This window comes from Hyperoodon ampullatus (genome assembly GCF_949752795.1).
Source record: "Hyperoodon ampullatus genome assembly, chromosome: 7".
NCBI lineage: Eukaryota > Metazoa > Chordata > Mammalia > Artiodactyla > Ziphiidae > Hyperoodon > Hyperoodon ampullatus.
The window spans coordinates 50,123,898-50,151,755 of NC_136920.1; the positions used below are offsets into that span (position 1 = coordinate 50,123,898).

The 27,858-nt window shown below is 39.5% G+C and overlaps 1 protein-coding gene across 3 annotated transcripts in view; it reads left to right on the forward strand.

Moving 5' to 3' along the window:
• Window positions 1–1,383: 1,383 nt before the first annotated feature.
• CCDC90B (coiled-coil domain containing 90B) overlaps window positions 1,384–27,858 on the forward strand; it is a gene marked incomplete at its 3' end in the record, with an annotated part of 51,896 nt that continues 25,421 nt past the window's right edge. For all 3 annotated transcript variants that reach the window (XM_079707380.1, XM_079707379.1, XM_079707381.1), the window contains exon 1: window positions 1,384–1,626. In XM_079707380.1, the coding sequence (XP_079563506.1) occupies window positions 1,527–1,626 (100 nt within the window). In that variant the 5' untranslated portion in view covers window positions 1,384–1,526. The remainder of the gene's footprint in view (window positions 1,627–27,858) is intronic.

Sequence of the window (27,858 nt, forward strand, 5' to 3'; positions counted from 1 at the left end):
GCCTGCGCTCCGCAGCGGGAGGCCTGCGTACCGCAAAAAAAAAAAAAAAAAAAAAAAAGAAACCCTGAATCCAATCGCAAATTCCATGTTCAATTCCAAAGAATATGATTGGCCCATCATCAACACTGTGTATTTGTGTTGGGGAGAGAATTTTACAGTAATATAAATAATAAGAGGTATAAAAGAGGTACACTTTTTTCATAATCATTACTGAATTTAAGGTAATTTGTGTTCCCACTTACTGATCTGTATCTCCCAGGCTGTGAGCAGCTGCAGTTATTTTTATTAACAATGCCTGTTGACTTTACTCATATTGTTTAACAGAATTATAGTCATATTGGGGATATATATGTATATATTCAATTTTTCGAGTTTTATATATATTATTAAAATTGTTTTCCAAATATGTTGTACTAACATAAATTCCTGCCAGCAGCTTGAGTGACCCTATCTGATGGCCTATTTGGTAGAATTGATCATTATTTTTCAGAAAATCTTTAATAGGTAAGAATGGTCTATCTTTAGGTTTTACTTTTTTTTTAACTGGTGAGATTAAACTTTTTTTTTTAGCCATTTATATTTCCTCTCCATTTATTTTCTGTTAAAGTCCTGGCAGGAATCAAGCGTTCTTTTAATGTGCCTCAGTGCTTAGCATAGTGCTTGTCAAGAAGCTGAAGCTCACAAAGCTTTAAAAACAAACTCATAGATTGGCCAACCCAGTGGTAACTGTTTTACATCCTTGTAAGAATAATTAAGCCACTAAAACCTAACAATTGTTTACCATTTTAGAATTTACACAGAATATATTGGCACATTTGAACCCCACAACTACTGTGTGTTGTTATTTTCAACATTTTACCATGTGGGGAAAAGTCTGGAGTACTGAGGTCTGAGAGGGATAAAGGTTTAAAATCTGGTCTACCGTAGAAACGAAGGAATTCAGCTTCCCTGAAGAAAGCGACTAAACCAAATACATTTCGTCCTCCTGTACACGAGAGGGCGAAGCAGCAGGATATGAAGCAGCAAGAATGAGGGGCCCGCGGGACTACACTTCCCAGAAGGTCTCTGCGCGATCCCCCAGGATGCTCAGCGGCCGAGGACTGCACTTCCCAGGTTGCCGTGGGGCTAGACGTGACTCCGTCTCCCACTGAGCCAAACTGGCAATGGGCACTGGCTCTCCGGTGGGAGTTGGCTGTTGAGCTGTACATCGCATTGCCTGGAAACGGGAGGCGGAAGGTTCTCAAACAAATTCCGCTTTCTTAGGGCGGTAACGGCGTGCACGGGTTGGGGAGGGGCGGTGGGAAAAGCGGAGCAGCTCTGAACCATGCTAGGGAATTGTGGGTCCGTCTGTGAAGAGGCCCAGCTTTGCGGGACAGCGGTGCGAGCCTGCGCCGAGAGACGCTTGTGTGACAGGCCGAAAACTACATTTCCCAGCACCCTCGCGGTACCAGAACTACCTTACGCAAAAGACTGAGCGCGATTCATCCAGCCTTTCTCCCTCCCCCGCTAGCTGGAAAGCCGGAGATATGTGGGGTCGCTGGTTTGGGCGACTACTGCGTTCTGAGAGCAGCGGAGGCCGCCGGGTTTCAACTCCCCGCGGGCGTTTTTCGCCGGCCCTGAGGAGAGGTGAGAAAAGGCACCGCATCACCGATGCCTGCGTGCTCTGTAGAAGGACGGTGTCCGTGGTTCGTGCTTGCTTGGGCGAGCGTGAGGCGAAGGTGCCACGCCTTCCAGCCCACTCAGGGTCCTGGCGACCCTGCTCCCGGGCCTCGCCCCGAAGGATTGAGGCGGGAGGGTCAAGGACGGAGAAGAGGACCGCCTTCCTCTTCGGAGGGCTTGCCTCTGAAGGCCTGGCTTTCCGCCTGGCTCCGCCACTAGAGCCCCGCCAGGCGTCTTTCTGGCGTCTTTCTGAACCCTTCTTCTTATTATTATCAAATGGGGCTGATAATCCCCGCCCTCTCGTAGGTGTGTCGGGAGGAACCGTTAAGTAATCTGTGTTCGGAGAGGCTGTATATCTTTCGCGGCCTGTTCAGACTTAGACTGTGTTGCTTAGGTGCAGTCCTCGAACCCAGTTCTCTGGTAAACTACAGCGTACATTTCAGGTCAGGTCCGCTTTATTTTCGCTGATTTTCAGTACTCTGTAATCACCTAGTAGCCTTTCAAAAAAAAAAAAAAAAAAAAAAAGGAAGGAAAAGAAAACGGGAATGCCGTAACTACAATGGTTGACTGGGAGGCGCAGCTGTTAGCAGTGTGTCCTGGTCGTCTGACTTTGAGAGACGTTTCCAGAATCTTTTTTCCCCTAATTTTAAAACTCTTTAAGGTTGTCCGCAGAGTAGGCACTTCGTAATAACCATTGTCTATTCACCTTAAATCTTTAGTGCCAGGTGAACTGAGCCGCCCAGTACCACTACTTTGTGCTGTTTTGCTCATTGTTTCGTTTTACTCACCCAGCAAGACTGCAGTTGTAGATCCCCCATCTATAAGACCAATGTTTAGTTCCCAGAGTCCTTGCAAGGTATTTGTACATATTTAGGTGTTTAGTATACACGCACATTATGATGGGCTTTACAAAATGGACGTAGGATTTTTTTGAACCCTGGAAAATCACCGCAGCCTCAATCCTTTGTAAACTTTTAGAGCTAATATGATTTGTGACCCTCTTCACTAAACAAATATTTATTGAATGTTTACTGGGTACAAGTAGTTTAAGCTTGCCTCATAATGTCAGTAATCAAGGAATTTGAAAACCTTGACGTCTGACCAAGGGAAGGGTCTTAGTTAACTATCATCTAGTCCCATTCCCTATTTAAAGATAAAGGAAGACACAGGAAGGTTTGTCTAAGTTTTGTGACCAATATTTGCTGGATTCCTAGTTCATTACTACTTCCCAAAATTAGAACATCAAAAACACTGGGGGTGCTTTCAAAAACACAGATTTTTTGGCCCTCCCGCAGAACTACTGAGTCAGTCTGGAGAGGTGGAGCCCATAGATCTCTGTGTTAGTTTATTATTTAATATATTAATCCTGATAATTCTGATGCATCTAGCAAAGTATACATCTACAGACCAGCATGTAAAAATATATATTAATGATCACCCACGTCACTGAAGTGTTGCAGCTCTGAAGTTAGCAGTAAATTTTTAAAATTCTTTATTTAAGTATAGTTGATTTACAATGTTGTGTTAGTTTCAGCAGAATGACTCAGTTATATATATATATACATACACATATATATTCTTTTTCAAATTCTTTTCCATTATACTTTATTTTTGTCTTTTTAAAAAAATTTTATTGAAATATAGTTGATTTACAATGTTGTGTTAGTTCCAAATGTATAGGAGAGTGATTCAGTTATACATATATATTCTTTTTTTACATTATCTTCCATTATAGGTTCTTACAAGGTATTGAGTATATCCATTATACTTTATTACAAGATATTAAATATAGTTCCCTGTGCTATATAGTAGGACCTTGTTTTTTTAATCTATTTTATTGATATATATAGTAGTTTGTATCTGGTTTGTAGTAGTTTGTATCTGGTTTGGGTTTAGTTTGCTAAACCCAAACCCCTAATTTATCCCTCCTCCCACCCTTTCCCCTTTGGTAACCATAAGTTTGTTTTCTGTGTCTGTGAGCCTGTTTCTGTTTTGTAAATAAGTTCATTTGTATTATATTAGATGCCACATGTAAGTGATATCATATGATATTTGTCATTCTCTCTCTGACTTCATTTAGTATGATAGTCTTTAGGTCCATCCATGTTGCTGCAAACAGCATTATTTTGTCCTTTTTTATGGCTGAGTAATATTCCGATGTACCACATCTTCTTTATCCATTCATCCATCAGTGGACATTTATGTTGCTTCCATGTCCTGGCTATTGTAAATAGTGCCGCAGTGAACATTGGGGTGCATGTATCTTTTCGAATTATGGCTTCCTCTGGTTATATGCTCAGAAGTAGGATTGATGGATCATGTGGTAGCTCTGTTTTTATTTTTTTAAGGAACCTTCATATTGTTCTCCACAGTGGCTGTACCAATTGATATTCCCACCAACAGTGTAGGAAGGTTCCCTTCTCTCCACACCCTCTCCAGCATTTATTGTGTGTAAATTTTTTGATGATGGCCATTCTGACTGGTGTGAGGTGATACCTCATTATAGTTTTGATTTGCATTTCTCTAATAATTAGTGATGTTGAGCATCTTTTCATATGCTTTTGTCCATCTGTATGTCTTCTTTGGAGAAATGTCTATTTAGATCTTCTGCCCATTTTTTGATTGGATCGTTTGTTTTTTTGATACTGAGCTGCATGAGCTGTTTGTATATTTTGGAGATTAATCCCTTGTCGGTCACTTCGTTTGCAAATATTTTCTCCCATTCTAAGGGTGGTCTTCGTTTTGTTTATGGTTTCCTTTGCTGTGCAGAAGCTTTTAAGTTTAATTAGGTCCCACTTGTTTGTTTTTTTTTTTTGCGGTACGTGGACCCCTCACCGCTGTGGCCTCCCCCATTGTGGAGCACAGGCTCCGGACGCGCAGGCTCAGCGGCCATGGGTCACGGGCCCAGCTGCTCCACAGCATGTGGGATCCTCCCGGACCGGGGCACGAACCCGTGTCCCCTGCATTGGCAGGCGGACTCTCAACCACTGCACCACCAGGGAAGCCCCCACTTGTTTATTTTTGCTTTTACTCCTATTGCCTTGGGAGACTGACCAAAGAAAACATTGATATGATTTATGGCAGAGAATGTTTTGTCTATGTTCTCTTCTAGGAGTTTTGTGGTGTCACGTCTTACATTTAAGTCTTTAAGCCATTTTGAGTTTATTTTTGTGTGTGGTGTGAGGGAGTGGGTTTTTTTTTTTTTTTTTTGGTTGCGCCACACGACGTGCGGGGTCCTTAGTTCCCCAACCAGGGATGGAACCCATGCCCCCTGCAGTGGAAGCACAGAGTCTTAACCACTGGACCACCAGGGAAGTCCTGGGAGTGTCCTAACTTCATTGATTTACCTGCAGCTGTCCAGCTTTCCCAGCACCACTTGCTAAAGAGACTGTCTTTTCTCCATTGTGTATTCTTGCCTCAGTTGTCAAAGATTAATTCATCATAGGTGTGTGGGTTTATTTCTGGGCTCTCTGTTCTGTTCCATTGATCCATATGTCTCTTTTTGTGCAATACCATGCTGTTAGGATTACTGTAAGCTTTATAGTATTGTCTGAAGTCTTGGAGGGTTATGCCTCTAGCTTTGTTCTTTTTCCTCAGGATTACTTTGGCAGTTGTGGATGTGGTTTTTTTTTTTTTTTGTGGTTCCATATAAATTTTAGGATTATTTGTTCTAGTTCTTTGAAAAATGTCATGGGTAATTTAATAGGGATCACATTAAATCTGTACATTGCTTTGGGTAGTATGGCCATTTTAACAATATTAATTCTTCCAATCCAAGAGCATGGGATATCTTTCCATTTCTTTGAATCACCTTCAGTTTCCTTTATCAGTGTTTTATAGTTCTCAGCATATAAGTGTTTCACCTCCTTGGTCAGGTTTATTCCTAAGTTTTTGTTTTGTTTTGTTTTGATGCAGTTTTAAAAGGGATTGTTGTCTTACTTTCCCTTTCTGATATTTCATTGTTAGTGTAAAGAAGTGCAACCAATTTCTGTACGTTAATCTTATATCCTGCTACCTTGCTGAATTCATTTATCAGTTCTGGTAGTTATTGTGTGGAGTCTTTAGGGTTTTATGTATATAGTGTCATGTCATTTGCATATAATGACAACTTTATCTCTTCTAATTTGGATACCTTTTCTTTTTCTTGTCTGATTGCTGTGGCTGGGACTTCTAATACTATGTTGAATAGAAGTGGTGAGAGTGGGCATCCTTGTCTTATTCCAGATTTTAGTGGGAAGGCTTTTAGCTTTTCACCATTGAGTTATGTCGGTTGTGGGATTGTCATAAATAGCTTTTATTATGTTGAGATATGTTCCGTTTATACCCACTGTGGCAAGAGTTTTTATCATGAATGGATGTTGAATTTTATCAAGTGCATTTTCTGCATCTGTTGACACAATCATGTGGTTTTTTTTGTATTTTCTTTTGTTGGTGTGGTTTATCACATTGATTAATATGCATATGTTGAACCATCTTTATGATCCTGGGATGAATCCAACTTGATCGTGGTGTATGATCCTTTTTACGTGTTGTTGGATTCGGTTTGCTCTTATTTTGTTGAGAATTTTTTCATCTATATTCATCAAAGATATTTGGCCTATAATTTTCTTTTTTGGTAGTGTCTTTGTGTTGTTTTGGTATCAGGGTGATGGTGGCTTCAGAGGATGACTTTGGAGGTGTTCCCTCCTCTTTGATCTTTTGGAAGAGTTTGAGAAGGATCAGTATAAGTTCTTCTTTGTATGTTTGGTAGAATTCTCCAGTGAAGCCATCCCAGTCCAGGACTTTTGTTTGCAGGGAGTTTTTAAATTATACATTCTAATTCACTTCTAGCAATTGGTTTGTTTGTATTCTCTCTTCTTGATTCAGTTTTGGTGGGCTGTATGTTTCTAGAAACTTGGCCATTTCTTCTAGGTTGACGAATTTATTGGCCTATAATTATTCATAGTATTCTCTTACAGTTGTTTGTATTTCTGCGTTTCAGTTGTTATTTCTCCTCTTTCATTTCTTATTTTGTTTATCTGGGTCCTCTCCCTTTTCTTCTTGGTGAGCCTGGCCAGATTTGTAGATATTGTTTATCCTTTCAAAAAACCAGCTCTTGGTTTTTCGTTTGTTTGTTTTTAAGATTATTCTTTTTGTTTTGTTTTGGCCACACCACACAGCTTGCAAGATCTTAGTTCCCCGACCAGGGATTGAACCCTTGCCCTCTGCAGTGGAAGCGCGGAGCCCTAACCATTGGACCATCAGGGAATTCCCCAGCTCTTGGTTTTATTGATTTTTTTCCCTACTTTCTTTTAGTCTGTTTGTTCTTTCTCTCTTTCTCCCTCTTTTTTTTTTTTTTTTTGCGCCATGCCGCATGGCTTGTGGGATCTTAGTTCCCCAACCGGGGATCGAACCCAGGCCCTCGGCAGTGAAAGCACAGAGTCCTAACCACTGGATCAACAGGGAATCTCTTTTTTTTTTAAATTAATTCTTTATTTTGTTTAGTTATTTATTTTGGCCATGCTGTGACTTGTGGGATCTTAGTTCCCCGACCAGGGATTGAACCCAGGCCAAGGCAGTGAAAGTGCCAAGTCCTAACCACTGCACCACCAGGGAACTCCTTATGTTGTCTCTAATCTTTATTATTTGTTTCCTCTGCTGACTTCAAGTTTTGTTCTTTTTCTAATTCTTTTAGCTGGTAAGTTAGGTTATTTGAGATTTTTCTTGTTTTTTGAGGAAGGCCTGTATCGCTATTAACTTCCCTGTTAGAACTGCTTTTGCTGTATCTATAGATTTTTTATGGTTGTGTTTTCATTGTCATTTGTCTCAAGATATTTTTAAATTTCCTCTTTGATTTTGTCATTGACCCATTGGTTTTTTAGTAGCACGTTGTTTACCCACCATGTAATGTTTCTTTTTCTGTGGTTGATTTCTATTTCTTGCCATTGTAGTCAAAAAAGCTGCTTGAAATAATTTCTATCCTCTTAAATTTTTGGAGGTTTGTTTTGTGTCCTAGTATATGGTCTGTCCTAGAGTATATTCCTTGTGTGCTTGAAAAGAATGTGTATTCTGGGGTTTTTTTGATGTAATGTCCTAAAGATATCAGTTAAGTCTAATTGTTCTATTGTGTCCTTTAGGATCTCTGTTGCCTCACTGATCTTCTGTCTGGATGATCTGTCCATTGATGTCAGTGCAGTGTTTAAGTCTCCCACTATCATTGTATTTCCATCAGTTTCTCCCTTTATGACTCTTAGTATTTGTTTTATGTATTTAGGTGCTCCTATATTGGGTGTGTATATGTTAACGAGTGTAATACCCTTTTCGTGTATTGATCCTTTTATCATTATACAGTGTCCTTCTTTATTTTCCTTTATGAACTTTGTTTTACAGTCTATATTGTCTGATATGAGTATTGCTACCCTGCTGTCTTTTCATTTCCATTTGTATGAAGTGTCTTTTTCCCCTCACTTTCAGTCTATGTGTGTCTTTGCCCTAAAGTGGGTTTCTTGTAGGCAGCATAATGTAGGTTCTTGTTTTATTACCCAGTCTGCCACTCGTGGTTGGAGCATTTAGTTCATTGACATTTAAGGTAATTATTGAATAAATAAATATGTATTTATTGCCATTTTAAACCTTGTTTTCCAGTTGATTTTGTATTCTTTGTTTCTTTTGCTTTTTGTATTTATTTTTGTGGCTTGATGGTTTTCTTTTGTATTATGCTTGAGTACCTTTCTTTTTGGTGTCTGTGAATTTATTGTTTTTTTTTTTTTTTTTTTGGTGGTATGCGGGCCTCTCACTGCTGTGGCCTCTGCCGTTGCAGAGCACAGACTCCGGACGTGCAGGCTCAGCAGCCATGGCTCACGGGCCCAGCCACTCCGTGGCATGTGGGATCCTCCCGGACCGGGGCATGAACCCATGTCCCCTGCACCGGCAGGCGGACTCCCAACCGCTGCACCACCAGGGAAGCCCTATTGTATGTTTTTGATTTGTGGTTACCCAGTTTCCAAATATGTTAACCCATTACTATGTCTACTCACTTTAGACTGGTAGTTATATAAGCTCAAACGTAGTCTAAAAGATCAACATTTTTGTACTCCCTTTGCCCACATTTTGTGATTTTGATGTCCTATTTTACATCTTCATGTTTATACTTTTCTGTGCATTGTAATTATAATCACTTTCATAAAATTTTTTTCTTAATCTCTGCAGTGGTTTATTTAAGTGATTTACTTTCCTACTGTGATTTTCTCTTTCTGATTGATTCTTGCTTCTCTATTTAGAGAACACTTCAATATTTCTTTTAGGATAAGTCTAGTATTACTGTATTCTTTTAGTTTTTGCTTGTCTGAGAAATTTTTTATCTCTGCTTCTATTCTAAATGGTAATATTGCTGGGTAGAGTATCCTAGGTTGCAGGGTTTTCCCTTACTTTGAATATATCTTGCCACTCCAGGCCTGTAACGTTTCTGTAGAGAAATCAGCTGATAACCTTAGGGGGGTTCCCTTGTAACTAATTCTTTATTTTTCTCTTGCTGCCTTTAGAATCCTCTCTTTTTAACTTTTGCCATTTTAACTATAAAATATCTTGGTGTAGGTCTGTTTGGGTTTATCTTGTTTGGGACCCTCTTGCTTCCTGTACCTGGATATCTGTTTCCTTCTTTAGGCTTGGGAAGTTTTCAACCATAATTTTTTCAAATACATTTTCAATGCCCTTTTCTATTCTCCTTCTGGGATCCCTATTACGCATAGATTGGCACACTTTATATTATCCCATAGCTCTTTTATGTTGCTTTCATCTTTTTTTTTCATTTGTCTTTATGTCTGCTGTTCTGATTGGGTGATTTCCATTACTCTGTCTTCCAGATCACTTCTTTATTCTTCTGCATTATTCAGTTTCCTGTTTATTGCCTTTAGTTTGGTTTTCGTCTCAGCAAATTAGTTTTCTAGTTTAATTGGCTCCCCTTTATAGTTTCTAGTTCCTTGTTACAGTGATCTGTATTTCTATCAATAGCTATTCTTAATTCCTTCTGTACTTTTATTACCTCCTTTGTGAACTCAGCGTTTAGTAGGCTGTACAGGTCTGTTTCATTGTTTCTTCTTTCAAACTAGTTCTCTTGATCCTCTAAATTTGGGGTGGTTCTTCTGCTTAATTTTACTTATATTTCTCTGACTGAATCTAGGAGAAACAGTTATCTACTGTGGTCTTGAAGGTCTGTTTTTATGTTGGTGTGTCCCTGCATAGCCTCCGTGAGTCTAATATTTTTGGTGTGAGGACACTTTTTAGTATGGATGCCTGCCATGTATCCCCTCAGTGTGTTCTTGTCGTTATCCCCTTGATAGGGGGGTGTGATTGGTGTTGTGGTAACCAGAGCCTGCACTGGATGTTGAGCATGGTCTCACCTTTGGTCTGGTTGTCACAGCCCTGTCAGGGGCAGGGTTTGTTTGCTCCCCAGTTGTTGGAGTAGAAGCCCCTAGATCCATGTCTGAGCTGTGGTGTAAGGTAGGCAGGACTGGAGCACTTCTTCTGGTAGAGGAGCCACTGAATATGCCTCTGCATATTCAGGACAGCTTCAGAGGAGCTGTCCACCAGGAAGTGCACTCTGTCATGTTGCCTGTCATCCATGTGTGCTCACAGAGTACACTGTTGTTGGCACTGCGCTTGGCCCCACCTCAGCTGTCAGAATGCAGCAATCAGCCCAAATGTCCCTCAGGTGCTATGCTCACAAAGCCACCAGCACAGGTCCCTAGTGCATTTCCGTTGCAATCACACAGGCACCAGTACTGCTGTGGGAGCCACAGAATTAGCCCAGACCCCAGCCCCACCTCTGTGTGCATGCTAATGCCAGACCTGCCCCAGCCATGGGAACACCAGTAATCAGCTCGGATGACCCACAGGCACTGAGCTTACAAAGGCACCAGCATCATAAATCTGCCAAACTCTCACATCCTTGGAGACATGGCTCAGGTTTCAGCCCCACCTCTGGGTATGGGCAACCCACTGGCACTTGCTCGTTCCCAGAGCTAGTAGAGTCAGAGCCATACCAGCTGTGAGCATGCTGAGAATCAGGCTGCTATGGTGGGATATCGCCTTTCCCTTCACACATGCATTAACAGTGGGGCTTCTGTGGCAGACCCAGGCTCCGTCCTGCACTCCCAGTTGCAGCCCGGACCACACTCTGGCCGCTTTGTGCTATCTCTTCTCAGACAACATCAGTCCTCTCCCCGGGTCTGTCTGCTGAAGCTCGAGTTTCAGCCCCCAGTCCCCAGGTGCACTAGCAGACGCGCATCTCAGGATGGGGAGTGCAGTGAGGTGGCCAGGACTGGCTATGCTGGTCTCTATTCTGCATGCTGCAAGCCAGTTGCTGCACTACTCCCTAAGTCTCTGAAGCGCTGTATCTATTCCAGCTGATCTCCCAGCCAGTGAAGGGGGTTCCCAGAGTGAGAGAAGCTTTTTTCTTTCACAGCTTCCTCCCAGGGGCATAGGTCCTGTCCCAATTCTTTTTTTTTTTTTTTCTTTAGTCCTACTGTGTTACATGGTGATCTTTCTTGAAGCTTTGATTGTATCAGATCTGCCAGTGGTCGCCGGGTATTCTGTGAGAATTGTTCCACATGTAGATGGATTTTTGATGTATTTGTGGGAGGAGGTAAGCTCCACACCCTTCTATTTTGCCATCTTGATCTCCCCTGAGACAAATATTCTTCACTTGGGCCATCTGAGAAATGATTCTTAGTTTCTTTGCATGTGATTTACATATAACTCACATGCCTACACAAAGTATTACCAGCTGTCTCTGCAGTTTTCCTACTCAGGAAAGAAAGCAGACCACTGTCAGAGTGAGGGAGGTGAGGGATGAAGAGCAGCAGCTATGTGTGGACTCTACAGTTTGCTTCAGCTTTACATTTTTTCTCAACTTTGATTCTTTGAAGAGCTAAAAAAGGTACAGAGTACAAATGTTGAAGAATATATTTATTATTGTTATTGTTTTCATAGAACTTTGACCTATAGTGGCTGCTTTGGCTTAGAAATCTGACTGTGCATCAGGGCTACCTGTTAAGATTTTAAAGCATTATAAGCTTGGACTGTACCTCAGAACTACTACACAAATAACTCTAACAATTATGTTTAGGTATATTTATTCTTTGAAATCCTTACAGTTGAGTCTGATATACAGATAGGGTTGAGAACCACTGGCCTACAGGATAAACTTTAAATACCATTGCATTGCAAGCCATGATCTTCACAGTCTGGGCCAGTCTATCTTTCTAGTCCATTCTCCCTATTCCCTGTATCTACTCTCCTACCTTTGTAGCAGTATTATAGAACTTGCCATTCTCCAGACACCAGATTTTTTTTTTAAACTTCCTGAATGTTTCATTTGTTTGTTTGTTTGTTTTTAGCAGAATCTGACTTGTATTTCTTCTTTTGGGACATGGTATAAAAACTAGCCTGGTTGTTTTACTCTGCTTCTCTTTAGGAAGTCCAACCAGGATATACGTTACATGAACTTTTTTTTTTTTTTTTTTATGCAGCAGGTTTACATTTCCCTCATCTTCTCCATTTCCAGTGTTACTCATTTAGAATAAATCTTGTTTGAGACCCCATGAATTTACAGAAATCCCCAACCTATTGCTAAAATCGCAAATCCAACTATTTTACAACTCATGAAGTGATTTTTATTGATTAATTTTAAAGGTATGAAACATAAATATCCTTGTTAAGAGTTGGGTACTGTGAAGAGTGCTGAAGAAATATCTGTATAAGGAAGGCTACCTAGTTTTTGGCTTCCTTCTAAGACGGATTTTCAGGCACCATATTTATCTTCTAAGGAAACTATTATTACCCTCGCTTGTTACCTTCAGTTTCTGGCTGTGGTTCAGGGAGGGGGAACTCAGAGAAAACCTAGTGATAGGGTGACAAATATAGTCTGATTTGCCCTGGACTATCCATCCCTCAGTTCCAGGCCAAGTAAGATGATTGGTTACTATACCTGGCACATTCTTAGAGTTGAAGAGATGGAACTGACAGTATGGGAGACTAAAAGGACTTGAGTTCACAGAACAGATACCATAGAGGAGAATGTGCACAGAGAGAGAACTTCAGAGATTAGCAAAGGATCCACTTAGAGTACTTAATGGAGTAGTGAACAGGGTGTACATATGAGAAGACTGCCTGAGACTAGAGAAAGAACCACCCTATATATGTACCATATATATACCATATATGTACGCACATGCACATATATGTACAGTTACATGTATTTAAGGAGAACAGTACCCCACACACCTACAGGACCAGGAACAATGTCTGTTTGCATCAGCCAGATGGGAAAAAACTCATGATTCGTGGGACATTGGGTAGGATATATTTAAGGGTTTTACCTCATTAGTTGGGGATAAATAACCCTAGACTGAGCACTACTCTGGGCCTGAATAATGTATATTAAAATCCAGACCTAAAAAATCAAACCGTTTCTGAGTAATTTCAATGCATTCCAGAATGAAGCTCAAGAATACTTATAAATATATCCACCACCAAACGAGGTAACAAACTTATTATTTAGCATCCAATCAGAAATCACCAAGCATGAAAAACTCAGGAACACACAACCCATAATGAAGAGAAAAAATCAATAATTTGAAACCAAGCTAGAACTGACAGATGTAAGAATTATCAGACATAAACATGTTTAAAAGCTTAGAAGATATGGAAAAGGTAAGAAATCTATCAAGTTGAGTTTCTAGATATCAAAACTAGAAGGTTTTATATGAAAACTGCATTAGATAGAATTCCCAACAAATTTGTCTTGCAATATAACTTGTCCTATGCATCTCTTCCATCTGGTTGTTCCTGAGTTGGTAGTCTTGATGTTGTCACAAAATAATTTTTCTTTCCTATGAAGAAATTTTTAAAAAGTAAATAAAATTCTGCTGAGCTCAGAAAAAAAAAATTAGTCTTGCAGAAGAGAAGATTGGAAAATTTGAAAATATAGCAGTAAAAACTATCCAAAGTGTAAAAGACTGTGGGAGGAGGAGGTAGAAAAAAGGTTCCAGTGAGCTCGGAGACATCTTCAGTTGGCCTAATATATGTGTAACTTGAGGCCCAAAAATAGAAGGTAGCAAAAAAATTTTGAAGAAATGATGGGTGAAAGTTTTCAAATTTGAGGGAAACTATAAAATGACGAAGCTCAACAAACACTCAAGTACAAGGAACATGAAGAAAACTAAACCAAGGCGCATCACTATAAAATTTGTTTAAAGCAAAGATCAAAAAATAATAACATCCAGGGAAAAAAAATGAAATAGGCATACTAAATACAGAGCAACAAAGATAAGACTGACATCAGATTTCTTCTTGAAGAAAAATGCAATTGAGAAAACATTGAGGCACCATCTATAAATTACTAAAAGATAAAAAGCTGTCAAGCCAAGAATTTATTTAGGTCTTCTGCCCAAATTTTGATTGTATTATTTTTTGATATTTAGCTGTATAAAAACTGTATATTTTGGAAATTAATCCCTTGTCAGTTGCATCCTTTGCAGATATTTCCTCCCATTCCATAGTTTGTCTTTTTGTTTTTGTTTATGGTCGCCTTTGCTGTGCAAAAGCTTTTACATTTAATTAGGTCTCATTTGCTTATTTTTGTTGTTATTTCCATTACTCTAGGAGACAGATCCAAAAAGATATCGCTGTGATTTATGTCAAAGAGTGTTCTATGTTTTCCTCTAGGAGTTTTATAGTATCTGGTCTCACATTTAGGTCTTTAATCCATTTTGAGTTTATTTTTGTGTATGGTGTTAGAGAATGTTCTAATTTAATTCTTTTACATGTAGCTGTCCAGTTTTCCCAGCACCACTTATTGAAGAGACTGTCCCTTCTCCATTGTATATTCTTGCCTTCTTTGTCATAGATTAATTGATCGTAAGTGCATGGGTTTATTTCTGGGCTTTGTATCCTGTTTCATTGATTGATGTGTTTGTTTTTGTGCCAGTACTATTACTGTTTTGATTGTTATAGCTCTGTAGTACAGTCTGAAGTCAGGGAGCATGATTCCTCCAGCTCTGTTTTTTCTCAAGATTGTCTTGGCTATTGTGTCATCCTCAGTTTCTTTCATCAGTATCTTATAATTTTCGGCATACAGGTTTATTCCTAGGTATGTTATTCTTTTGGATGCGATGGTAAATGGGATTGTTTCCTTAAATTTCTCTTTCTGATTTTCATTGTATTGTGTAGAATTACAACAGATTTCTGTATATTAATATTGTATCCTGCAACTTTACCAAATTCATTGATGAGCTCTAATAGTTTCCTGGTGGCATCTTTAGGATTTTCTATGTATAGTATCATGTTTGTTTTCTACATCTCTTTCTCAGTTTCTGTCCTGCAGACTGGTTCATCTGTACCATTTTTCTAGGTTCCACATATATGCGTTAATATATGACATTTGTTTTTCTCTTTCTTACTTACTTCACTCTGTATCTGTATGACAGTCTCTAAATCCATCCACGTCTCTACAAATGACCCAATTTCGTTCCTTTTTATGGCTGAGTAATATTCCATTGTATATATGTACCACATCTTCTTTATCCATTCATCTGTCGATGGGCATTTAGGTTGCTTCCATGACCTGGCGATTGTAAATAGTGCTGCAATGAACATTGGGGTGCATGTGTCTTTTTGAATTATGGTTTTCTCTGGGTATATGCCCAGTAGTGGGATTGCTGGGTCATATGGTAATTCTATTTTTAGTTTTTTAAGGAACCTCCATACTGTTCTCCATAGTGCCTGTATCAATTTACATTCCCACCAACAGTGCAAGAGGGTTCCCTTTTCTCTGCACCCTCTCCAGCATTTGTTGCTTGTAGATTTTCTGATGATGCCCATACTAACTGGTATGAGGTGATACCATATTGTAGTTTTGATTTGCATTTCTCTAATAATTAGTGATGTTGAGCAACTTTTCATGTGCTTCTTGGCCATCAGTATGTCTTCTTTGGAGAAATGTCTATTTAGGTCTTCTGCCCATTTTTGGATTGGGTTGTTTGTTTCTTTAATATTGAGCTGCATGAGCTGTTGATAGATTTTGGAGATTAATCCTTTGTCCGTTGATTGGTTTGCAAATATTTTCTCCCATTTTGAGGGTTGTCTTTTCGTCTTGTTTATGGTTTCCTTTGCTGTGCAAAAACTTTTAAATTTCATTAGGTTCCATTTGTTTATTTTTCTTTTTATTTCCATTACTCTAGGAGGTGGATCAAAAAATATCTTGCTGTGATTTATGTCAAAGAGTGTTCTTCCGGGCTTCCCTGGTGGCTCAGTGGTTGGGAGTCCGCCTGCTGATGCAGGGGACACGAGTTCGTGCCCTGGTCCGGGAAGATCCCACGTGCCGCGGAGCGGCTGGGCCCGTGAGCCATGGCTGCTGGGCCTGCGTGTCCGGAGCCTGTGCTCTGCAGCGGGAGAGGCCACAACAGTGAGAGGCCCGCGTACAGCAAAAAAAAAAAAAAAAAAAAAAGAGTTTTCTTCCTATGTTTACCTCTAAGAGTTTTATACTGTCGGTCTTACATTTAGGTCTGTAATCCATTTTGAATTTATTTTTGTGTATGGTGTCAGGGAGTGTTCTAATTTCATTCCTTTACATGTAGCTGTCCAGTTTTCCCAGCACCACTTATTGAAGAGGCTGTCTTTTTTCCATTGTATATCCTTGCCTCCTTTGTCATAGATTAGTTGACCATAGGTGCATGGGTTTATCTCTGGGCTTTCTATCCTGTTCCACTGATCTATATTTCTGTTTTTGTGCCAGTACCATATTGTCTTCATTACTATAACTTTGTAGTATAGTCTGATGTCAGGGAGTCTTATTCCTCCAGCTCTGTTTTTTTTCCTCAAGACTACTTTGGCTATTCGGGGTCTTTTATATCTCCATAGAAATTTTAAGATTTTTTGTTCTAGTCCGTAAAAAATGCCATTGGTAATTTGATAGGGATTGCATTGAATCTGTAGATTGCTTTGGGTAGTATAGTCATTTTCACAGTATTGATTCTTTCAATCCAAGAACATGGTATATCTCTCCACCTGTTGGTATCATCTTTAATTTCGTTCATCAGTGTCTTATAGTTTTCTGCATACAGGTCTTTTGTCTCCCTAGGTAGGTTTATTCCTAGTTATTTTATTCTTTTTGTTGCAGTGGTAAATGGGAGTGTTTCCTTAATTTCTCTTTCAAATTTTTCATCATTAGTGTATAGGAATGCAAGAGATTTCTGTGCATTACTTTTCTATCCTGCAACTTTACCAAATTCATTGATTAGCTCTAGTAGTGTTCTGGTGGCATCTTTAGGATTCTCTATGTATAGTATCATGTCATCTGCAAACAGTGATAATTTTACTTCTTCTTTTCCAATTTGTATTCCTTTTATTTCTTTTTCTTCTCTGATTGCCATGGCTAGGAATTCCAAAACTATGTTGAATAATAGGGGTGAGAGTGGACATACTTATCTTGTTCCTGATCTTAGAGGAAATGCTTTCAGTTTTTCACCATTGATAATGATGTTTGCTGTGGGTTTGTCGTATATGGCCTTTATTATGTTGAGGTAGGTTCCCTCTATGACCACTTTTTGGAGAGTTTTTATCATAAATGGGCATTGAATTTTGTCAAAAGCTTTTTCTGCATCTATTGAGATGATCATATGGTTTTTATTCTTCAATTTGTTATTATGGTGTATTACATTGATTGATTTGTGTATATTGAAGAATCCTTGCATCCCTGGGATAAATCCCACTTGATCATGGTGTATGATCCTTTTAATGTGTTGTTGGATTCTGTTTGCTAGTATTTTGTTGAGGATTTTTGCATCTATATTCATCAATGATATTGGTCTGTAATTTTCTTTTTTTATAGTATCTTTGTCTGGTTTTGGTATCAGGGTGATGGTGGCCTCATAGAATGAGCTTGGGAGTGTTCCTTCCTCTGCAATTTTTTGGAAGAGTTTGAGAAGGATGGATGTTAGCTCTTCTCTAAATTTTTGATAGAATTCACCTGTGAAGACATCTGGTCCTGTACTTTTGTTTGCTGGAAGATTTTTAATCACAGTTTCAATTTCATTACTTGTGATTGGTCTGTTCATATTTTCTACTTCTTCCTGGTTCAGTCTTGGGAGGTTATACCTTTCTAAGAATTTGTCCATTTCTTCCAGGTTGTCCATTTTATTGGCATAGAGTTGCTTGTAGTAGTCTCTTAGGATGCTTTGTATTTCTGCGGTGTCTGTTGTAACTTCTTTTTCATTTCTAATTTTATTGATTTGAGTCCTCTCCCTCTTTCTCTTGATGAGTCTGGCCAGTGGTTTATCAATTTTGTTTATCTTCTCAAAGAACCAGCTTTTAGTTTTGTTAATCTTTGCTATTGTTTTCTTTGTTTTTATTTCATTTATCTCTGCTCTAATCTTTATGATTTCTTTCCTTCTGCTAACTTTGGGGTTTTTTTTCTTCTTTCTGTAGTTCCATTAGGTGTAAGTTTAGATTGTTTATTTGAGATTTTTCTTGTTTCTTGAGTTAGGCTTGTATAGCTATAAACTTCCCTCTTAGAATTGCTTTTGCTGCATCCCATAGGTTTTGGATCATCGTGTTTTCATTGTCATTTGTCTCTAGGTATTTTTTGATTTCCTCTTTATTTCTTCAGTGATCGCTTGGTTATTTAGTAATGTATTGTTTAACGTCCATGTGTTTGTGTTTTTTTCACTGTAATTGATTTCTTATCTCATAGCATTGTGGTCAGAAAAGATGCTTGATATGATTTCAATTTTCTTAAATTTACTGAGGCTTGATTTGTGACCCAAGATGTGATCTCTCCTGGAGAATGTTCTGTACACACTTGAGAAGAAAGTGTAATCTGCTGTTTTTGGATGGAATGTCCTATAAATATCAATTAAATCTATTTGGTCTATTGTGTCATTTAAAGCTTGTGTTTCCTTATTAATTTTCTGTTTGGATGATCTGTCCATTGGTGTAAGTGAGGTGTTAAAGTCCCCCACTATTATTGTGTCACTGTCGATTTCCTCTTTTATAGCTGTTAGCAGTTGCCCTATGTATTGAGATGCTCCTGTGTTGGGTGCATATATATTTATAATTGTTATATCTTTTTCTTGGATTGATCCCTTGATCATTATGTTGTGTCCTTCCTTGTCTCTTTTAACATTCTTTATTTTAAAGTCTATATTATCTGATATGAGTATTGCTACTCCAGCTTTCTTTTGATTTCCATTTGCATGGAATATCTTTTTCCATCCCCTCACTTTCAGTCACTTTCAGTCTGTATATGTCCCTAGGTCTGAAGTGGGTCTCTTGTAGACAGTATATATATGTGTCTTGTTTTTGTATCCATGAAGCAAGCCTGTTTCTTTTGGTTGGAGCATTTAATGAATTCACGTTTAAGGTAATTATCGATATGTATGTTCCTATGACCATTTTCTTTATTGTTTTGGGTTTGTTTTTGTAGGTCCTTTTCTTCTCTTGTGTTTCCCACTTAGAGAAGGTCCTTTAGCATTTGTTGTAGAGCTGGTTGGTGGTGCTGAATTCTCTTAGCTTTTGCTTGTCTGTAAAGCTTTTGATTTCTCCATCAAATCTGAATGCGATCCTTGCTGGGTAGAGTAATCTTGGTTGTACGTTTTTTCCTTTCATCACTTTAAGTATATCATGCCACTCCCTTCTGGCTTGTAGAGTTTCTGCTGAGAAATCAGCTGTTAACCTTATGGGAGTTCTCGTGTATGTTATTTGTCGTTTTTCCCTTGCTGCTTTCAATAAGTTTTCCGTGTCTTTAATTTTTGCCAATTTGATTACTGTGTGTTTTGGCGTGTTTGTTCTTGGGTTTATCCTGTATGGGTCTCCCTGTGCTTCCTGGACTTGGGTGGCTATTTCCTTTCCCATGTTAGGGAAGTTTTCAACTATAATCTCTTCAAATATTTTCTCGGGTCCTTTCTCTCTCTCTTCTCCTTCTGGGACCCCTATATTGCAAATGTTGTTGCGTTTAATGTCCCAGAGGTCTCTTAGACTGTCTTCATTTCTTTTCATTCTCTTTTCTTTATTCTCTTCTGCAGCAGTGAATTCCACCATTCTGTCTTCCATGTCACTTCTCTGTTCTTCTGCCTCAGTTATTCTGCTATTGATTCCTTCTAGTGTATTTTTCATTTCGGTTATTGTATTGTTCATCTCTGTTTGTTCTTTAATTCTTCTAGGTCTTTGTTAAACATTTCTTGCATCTTCTCAATCTTTGCCTCCATTCTTTTTCTGAGGTCCTGGATCATCTTCACTATCATTATTCTGAATTCTTTTTCTGGAAGGTTGCCTATCTCCACTTCATTTAGTTGTGTTTCTGGGGTTTTATCTTGTTCCTTCATCTGGTACATAGCCTTCTGCCTTTTCATCTTGTTTATCTTTCAGTGAATGTGGTTTTTGTCTTTGTGATAGCCTTGTCTGGTTTTGGTATCAGGGTGATGGTGGCCTCATAGAAGGAGGTCAGAAGTGTTCCTTCCTCTGCAATTTTTTGAAACAGTTTCAGAAGGGTAGGTGTTAACTCTTCTCCAGATGTTTGGTAGATTTCACCTGTAAAGCCATCTGGTCCTGGACTTTTGTTTGTTGGGAGTTTTTTGGGTTTTTTTGTTTGTTTTTGCGGTACGCGGGCCTCTCACTGCTGTGGCCTCTCCTGTTGCGGAGCACAGGCTCCGGACGCACAGGCTCAGCGGCCATGGCTCACAGGCCTAGCCGCTCCACGGCATGTGGGATCTTCCCAGACCGGGGCACGAACCCGTGTCCCCTGCATAGGCAGGTGGACTCTCAACCACTGCGCCACCAGGGAAGCCCAGGAGTTTTTTAGTTAATTATTTTCAGTACTGGTACTTGGTCTGTTCATATTTTCTATTCCTGGTTTAGCCTTGGGAGAGTGTACCTTTCTACGAATTTGTCCATTTCTTTCAGGTTGCCCACTTTATTGGCATATAGTTCCCTGCAGTAGTCTCTTATGGTCCTTTGTATCTCCTTTGTATCAATTTTGCTTATTTTTTCAAAGAACCCAGCTTTAGTTTCATTGATCTTTTCTATTGTTTTCTTCATCTCTATTTCATTTATTTCTGCTCTGATATTTATGATTTCTTTCCTCCTACTAACTTTGGGTTTTGTTTATTCTTTCTCTAGTTGCTTTAGACATAAGGTTATTTGAGATTTTTCTTGTTTCCTGAGGTAAGCTTGTATCACTTAGAATTGCTTTTGCTGCATCCATAGGTTTTGGATCATCATGTTGTCATTTTCCTTTTTTTCAGGTATTTTTTTATTTCCTCTTTGATTTCTTTAGTGACTCATTGGTTGTTTAGTAGCGTATTGTTTAGCCTCGACGTATTTGTGTTTTTTTGCAGTTTTTCTCTTGTAGTTGATTTCTAGTCTCATAGTGTTGTGGTCAGAAAAAAATGCTTGATATGATTTCAATTTCTAAAATTTATCGAGGCTTGTTTTGTGGCCTAGCATGTGATCTGTCCTGGAGAATGTTCCACGTGCATGAGAAAAGGATGTTTATTCTACTTCTTTCGGGTGAAATGCTCAATAAATATCAATTAAGCCCATTTCATCCAATGTGTTATTTAAGGCCTGTGTTTCTGTCTGTATGATCTGTCCATTGATGTAACATGTACGTTAAAGTCCCCCTGTTATTGTTGTGTTACTGTCAATTTCTCCTTTGTTAATATTTGTCTTATATTTTGAGGTGCTCCTATGTTGGGTGTATATATATTTTCAGTTGTTATATCTTCCTCTTGGATTGATCCTTTGATCATTTTGTAGTGTCTTTCTTTGTTTCTTGTGACAGTCATTATTTTAAAGTCTGTTTTGTCTGATATAAGTATTGCTACTCTGGCTTTCTTTTGATTACCATTTGCATGGAATACCTTTTCCATCACTTTCAGTCTGTATGTTTCTCTAGATCTAAAGTGAGTCTCTTGTAGTTAGCATACATGCGGGTCTTGTTTTTGTATCCATTCAGCCAGTCTGTATCTTTTGGTTGGAGCATTTAGTCCATTTACATTTAAGGTAATTAACTATATATATGTTCTTGTTGCCATTTTATTAACTGTTCTGGATTTTTGTAAGTCTTTTATTTCCCCTTTCTTTTGTTCACTTCTCTTGTGATTTGATGACTATATTTAGTGTTGTGTTTGGATTCCTTTTTAAAAATAAATTTATTTATTTATTTATTTTTGGCTGCATTGGGTCTTCATTGCTGTGTGCAGCCTTTCTCTAGTCATGGCTAGTGGGGGCTGCTCTTCGTCTTGGTACGTGGGCTTCTCATTGCGGTGGCTTTTCTTGTTGCGGAGCATGGGCTCTAGGCGCATGGGCTTCAGTAGTTGTGGCTTGTGGGCTCTAGAGTGCAGGCTCAGTAGTTGTGGTGCACGGGTTTAGTTGCTCCACAGCATGTGGGATCTTCCCAGACCAGGGCTGGAACCTGTGTCCCCTACATTGGCAGGCGGATTTTTAACCACTGTGCCACTAGGGAAGTCCCCTTTTTCTTTCTTGTGTGTAGATCCATTATAAGTTTTTGGTTGGCGGATACCATGAGGTTTTTGTATAGCAGTCTATGTATACAGATGATTGTTTTAAGTTGCTGCTCTCTTAATTTCAAATGCATTTTAAATACCCTTCATTTGTACTCTCTTCCCCTCACAATTACCAGGAGTTTTTTCGTTTGTTTTTGGTATTGCTTTTGGGGTTTTTTGGCCGCACTGCGCGGCATGAGGGATCTTAGTTCCCTGACCAGGGATCAATCCCATGCCCCCTGCATTGAGAACGCAGAGTCTTAACCGCTAGACTGCCAGGGAAGTCCCCACAATTACTGTTTTTGATATCATATTTTACATTTAATTGTTTTGTGTATCCCTTAACTGCTTGTTGTGGATACACATGATTTTACCACTTTCGTCTTTTAAACTCCCTACTGGCTTTGTGTGTGGATGATCTCCTACCTTTACTGTATGTTTGCCTTTACTGGTAAGCTTTTTCATTTTGTAATTTTCTTGTTTCTAGTTGTTTTCTTGTTTCTAGCTTCTAGGTGGTCTTTATCATCTAGAGAAATTCCTTTATCATTTTTTGTAAAGCTGGTTTGGTGGTACTCAATTCTTTTAGCTTTTGCTTGTCTGTAAAGCTTTTGATTTCTCCATCGAGTCTGAATGAGAGCCTTGCTGGGTAGAGTATTCTTGGTTGTAAGTTTTCCCCTTTCATCACTTTGAATATATTGTGCCACTCCCTTCTGGCCTGCAGAGGTCTGCTGAAAAATCAGCTGATAGCCTTATGGTAGCTCCCTTGTATGTTTTTTGTTGATTTTCCCTTGCTGCTTTTAGTATTCTCTCTTTATCTTTAACTTTGTCATTATGATTACAGTGTGTCTTGGTGTGTTCCTCTTTGGGTTAATCCTCTATGGGAATCTCTGCACTTCCTGGACTTGGATGACTGTTTCCTTTCCCAGGTTAGGGAGGTTTTCAGCTACTGTCTCTTCAAATATTTTCTCAGGCCCTCTCTGTCTTCTCCTTCTGGGACCCCTATAATGCAATATTATTGTGCTGATGTTTTCCAGAGGTCTCTTAAACTGTCATTTCTTTTCATTCTTTTTTTCTGTTCAGCTATAGTGATTTACACTGTCTTCTAGCTCACTGATCTGTTCTTCTGAATCATTTAGTCTACTATTAACTCATTCTAGTGTAATTTTCATTTCAGTTATTGTATTCTTCATCTCTGCTTGGTTGTCCTTTGTATTTTCTACCTCTTCATTAAAAACTTCTAATTTCTCACTCTGTTTATCCATTCTCCTCCCGAGTTCTTTGATTATCTTTACAATCATTACCCTGAACTCTTTCTTGCATAGATTGCCTATTTCCACGTCAGTTACTTCTTCTGTGGTTTTATCTTGTTCCTTCATCAGGCACGTATTCCTCTGCTATCTCATTTTGTCTGACTTGCTATTTGTATTTTTATGTATGTGGCAGGTTAGTTACCTTGGAGAAATGGCCCTCTGTAGGCGGCATCCTGTACATCCCAGCGGTGCACTCCTCCCTTGTCACCCAAGCTATATGCTCTAGGAGTTCCCCCTAAGAGGGCTGTGTGGGCAGTCTGGTAGGTTTGGTTGGCCCCTAATCTAGTTGGTTGCCACAGCCTGCCTTGTGTGGATGCTGCTAGCTGCTATTTAGTGGGGCCTGGTCATGACATGGATGGTCGCAGAATCCTAAGGGGTCCCAAGGCTAGTGCTCACTCACTGGTAGGTGGAGTCACGGTCCCAAAGTCTCCTGAGCTGTTGCCCACCCACTGGCAAGTGAAGCCAGATCCTGGTGTTAGTGCCAGGCTACTGTCATGCAGAGCTGGTTCTGGAGTCTGGCTGCAGGGCCCAGGGATCCCAGAGTTCATTTCAGATTGTTGGTGTGGGGCCTTCCTGACACTGTTGAATCTGGGGTCCAGGGTGTTCCAAAGTTTGCATTGGCCTGCTAGTGGGTAGGGCCAGGACCCAGCTGGCCCCAGGGTAGGGTCTGGCCTCCACTGCAGGATCGTAGGTTTGTTGCTTCTAGTGTCTGCTTCCTGGTGTGTGAGGCTGGTCTAAGGGCTTGTGCAGGCTTCTTGCAGGAGGGACCGGTGCTTGCCCACTGGTGGTTGGAGCTGGGAGTTGGCCCTCCTGTTGGCTGGGCTTTGTCTAGGGGTGTGTCCAGAGGTGGCTGTGGGCTTTTTAGTCTTTAGGCAGCTTCAGTGTTTATGGGTGGAGCCATGTCCCTGCCCAGTTAGTTGTCCTGAGACTTCCCAGCACTGGTGCCTGCAGGCTGTTGGGTGGTACTAGGTCTTGGCTAATGAGCCAAGATAGCAGCTGCCAGCAGCAGCAGTGCTCACACAGCTGAATGTTCTCCAGTTTCTGCCACCTGTATCTATGTCCCCAGGGTGAGCCTCACCGCCTCTCCCAGAGACTCTCCAAGACCAGCAGGTAGGTCTGGCCCACGCGCCTATCAAGTGACTGCTTTGCCCTGGGTCCTGGTGTGCGTGAGATTTTTGTGTGGGCCTTTAAGAGTGAAGTCTCTTATTCCTCCAAGTCCTGCGGGGCTCCTGCAGTTAAGCCCCATTAGTCTTCAAAGTCAAACGCTCTGGGGGCTCATCTTACAGGTGTCAGACCCCCGGGCTGGAGAGCCTGATGTAGGGCTCAGAAATCTCACTCCTGTGAGATTACCTCTGCAATACAATTATTCTCCAGTTTGTGGAGATGGGATTTGATTATATCATGTGTTCACCACTCCTCTCCATCTCGTTGTGGTTCCTTCTTTATGACTTTAGTTGTAGAAGATCTTTTCTGGTAGGTTCCAGTCTTTTTCATCAGTGGTTGCTCTGCAGATAGTTGTGATTTTGCTATGCTCGTGAGAAGAGATGAGCTCAGGGTCTTTCTACTCCACCATCTTGGCCACTCTCTCCCAAGATGGAGCTCTTTTTTTGTGTACACAGTTAAGTTAGAAAAAGCCAGCCTGATAAAAATGTCTTTTCAGAATTCTGACCTTAAACAAAAGCCCTTCTAGGGGGAACTTGCATTTCTCTTCCTGTGTCTTTGAAATGTAAATGTACTACCTGATCTTCATCTGTGTGTGTGTGTGTGTGTGTGTTTGTGTGTGTGTTTTGAGAACTTGGTCTCTGCCATCCAAAAGGTGCACATATGGTAATTTGGCAACCTATCGAATAGACTGGGATTCTGAGCAGTCTTTTGTGTGACTGTACCACCTCTCAGGGGCTTTTTGCCATCTTAACCTTTGTTGAGTCAACCTGTACAATGAAGTCTTTTACTTTAACTCTTTTGGGGAGTAAACTTTCTGGATCCTGTTTAGGCGCCATCTTTTGCACTCTCTTGCGGGGAAGCCTCTTGCATCTTACTGGTTTGAGTCACTATTAAGATATATCTCATTAATGGCTAGATGATGGATCCTTCAAATTTGAGAAACTTCAATTGGTAAATTTTTAGAGAGCTCATTATAAACAGCTGTTTTATTGATACCTATGGGGGGGAACAAATTAAAAGGTGGGAAATACATATAATGGTGTTGACTGAAAAAAACATGCACAACATGAGAGTTGTGGATTAAGTTTTATTTGGGGCATAATGAGGACTACAGCCCAGGAGACAGCCTCTCAGATAGCTCTGAGGAACTGCTCCAAAGAGGTAGAGGGAAAGGCCAGTATATATATGATTTTAGTGAAGGGGGATATAGTCCGGCACACATTTTTGCAGAAGGTTACTGCTGGTCATGAGAAGCATATGTCTCCCTTGATGACTTTAGTGCTTTTCTAAATATGAAAAGATACAAGAATTTGGGCTCATAAAATCTTCTCCTGAAAATATCTTAACTATCTGAAGGCCTGTTCTGTCAATTTTTCCCAGAACACAGAGTGCCTCATTCCTGATCTCCGCCCTGAACTCCTTTCAGGGTGTGTTGAAGGTCAGTGACTGCAGTGACTAGTGACTTAATCCTTAGAGAGGCAGATGGCAAATGCCAGTTTTTAGTTGGCAATGGTTAACCTAAAAACTCCCTTAGTTTAAAACAAACCAAAAATACAAATGGTTTGGGAAGCCTTGTTTGCGGTCTCCACTTCCCCTCAGTGGGTCTTACAGATGCTACTAAAAACATTAGAATAATTCATGTTAACTAGGTTGATTAACAGGGGGGAAAAAAACTGAAGGGAAATTCTAGAGACTTTTTCCCAACCATGTGGAAATTTTAAAGGGACATGTCCCAAATTAATAAAGAAATCTTTAGATGGTTATTTTTAAATGGAGTAAATAAAATGGAAATTAATGGGATTAAATCAAAGGTTTGATACAGCACTACCTGAGGTTGGATGAGCCAAAGGGATCCCTTGCTGTCCCTAACATTACAGGGCCCCAGACAAGTCCACTCCATTTACCTCAGTGTTTTATTTATTTGTTTGTTTATATTTATGTATTTATATATTTAAAAGGCTGGAAGAAAATTACACCCAGATACCTGACCAACAGTTACTTGGGGCAACAGGCCAATAAAGTTAAAAGATTGAGAAAAGGGCTTGAAACCCTTGGCTCAACCCCCCACTGGGGATCCCAGACCCTTTTATACAAAAATAGATATAATGGTCAGGATAAAAAGAAAGGCTTCTAGGACTCCTTGTAAGACCTACACTTGTTGATTGGGTCCTAATGGAAACTAAAGTTAAAAGAATAAAAGTTGATAGAATTGAGATGAAAATTTATAAAAATGTACCCATTTTAAGTGGGCTTTATATAAGATGGTTACATCTCTTTTGCTTAATTATATCGTGGAATAGACATGTTTCACTGGTGAATGCTTCCCCTGCTTGGTATTATAAGGCAGGGCATATGAATTTGCCCCTCAGGAAATATTAATTAAACATGGTAAAGGAAACCAGTAGCATTACCTGAGCCCATACAGTATAAAGTAAAACTGAGAAAGAGGGCCTTTGATGAATGCCTTATGCAAGCTTTTTAAGGCATGATAAATTAAGCCCTGAAATCCTAGAACACAGAACTCCTGAATTGCAGTTTAGTTGGAAATCTTCTCACTGATATAAAAAAGGAAATTAAAGAAAACATAGTTGGGCAAATTAATCTTTTAACATCATTTAGGTGACAGACCCGTTCTTTGTGGAATTAAAAGCAACATCTTTGTCTTGCAAATCTCTATAAATCAGAAATGTAAATACAGCCCACAATGATCTGAGACTGAACCTAATTAGCTCAGTCAGGTTTCAGAACCTGAAACCAACGAGGGAAAAAGGAAAAAAGTGGCCTTTTTAAACTCAAACCACTGGAAAGGCTCCCTCAGCCAAAATCTAATTCATAGCCTCCTTAAGGGTTTATCAAGGACAAATACAAATATTAAAATTCTTTTCCACAAATAGTAAAGTCTTTGTCATCTGAGCAAAGAAATTTAACTTTCTCCAACTGTTATAAATAACTAGTAAATTTACATTGTAGTACATGAATCATAATTAAGTTTTTAAAGTGAAGCTATGAGATCTCTAAATTTGTCTGTTTATGTGTCTGTGTAGACATATGTATGAAATATCTCTACCTCTGGGAAATATTATCAAAATTAAATTTATAAAGAGCTCTATTTAATTGACTTAAAAGTAAGTGCTTACAAATTAAATATTTCTAAATATGAAAGAAACTGGCCGGAAGGAATTTCA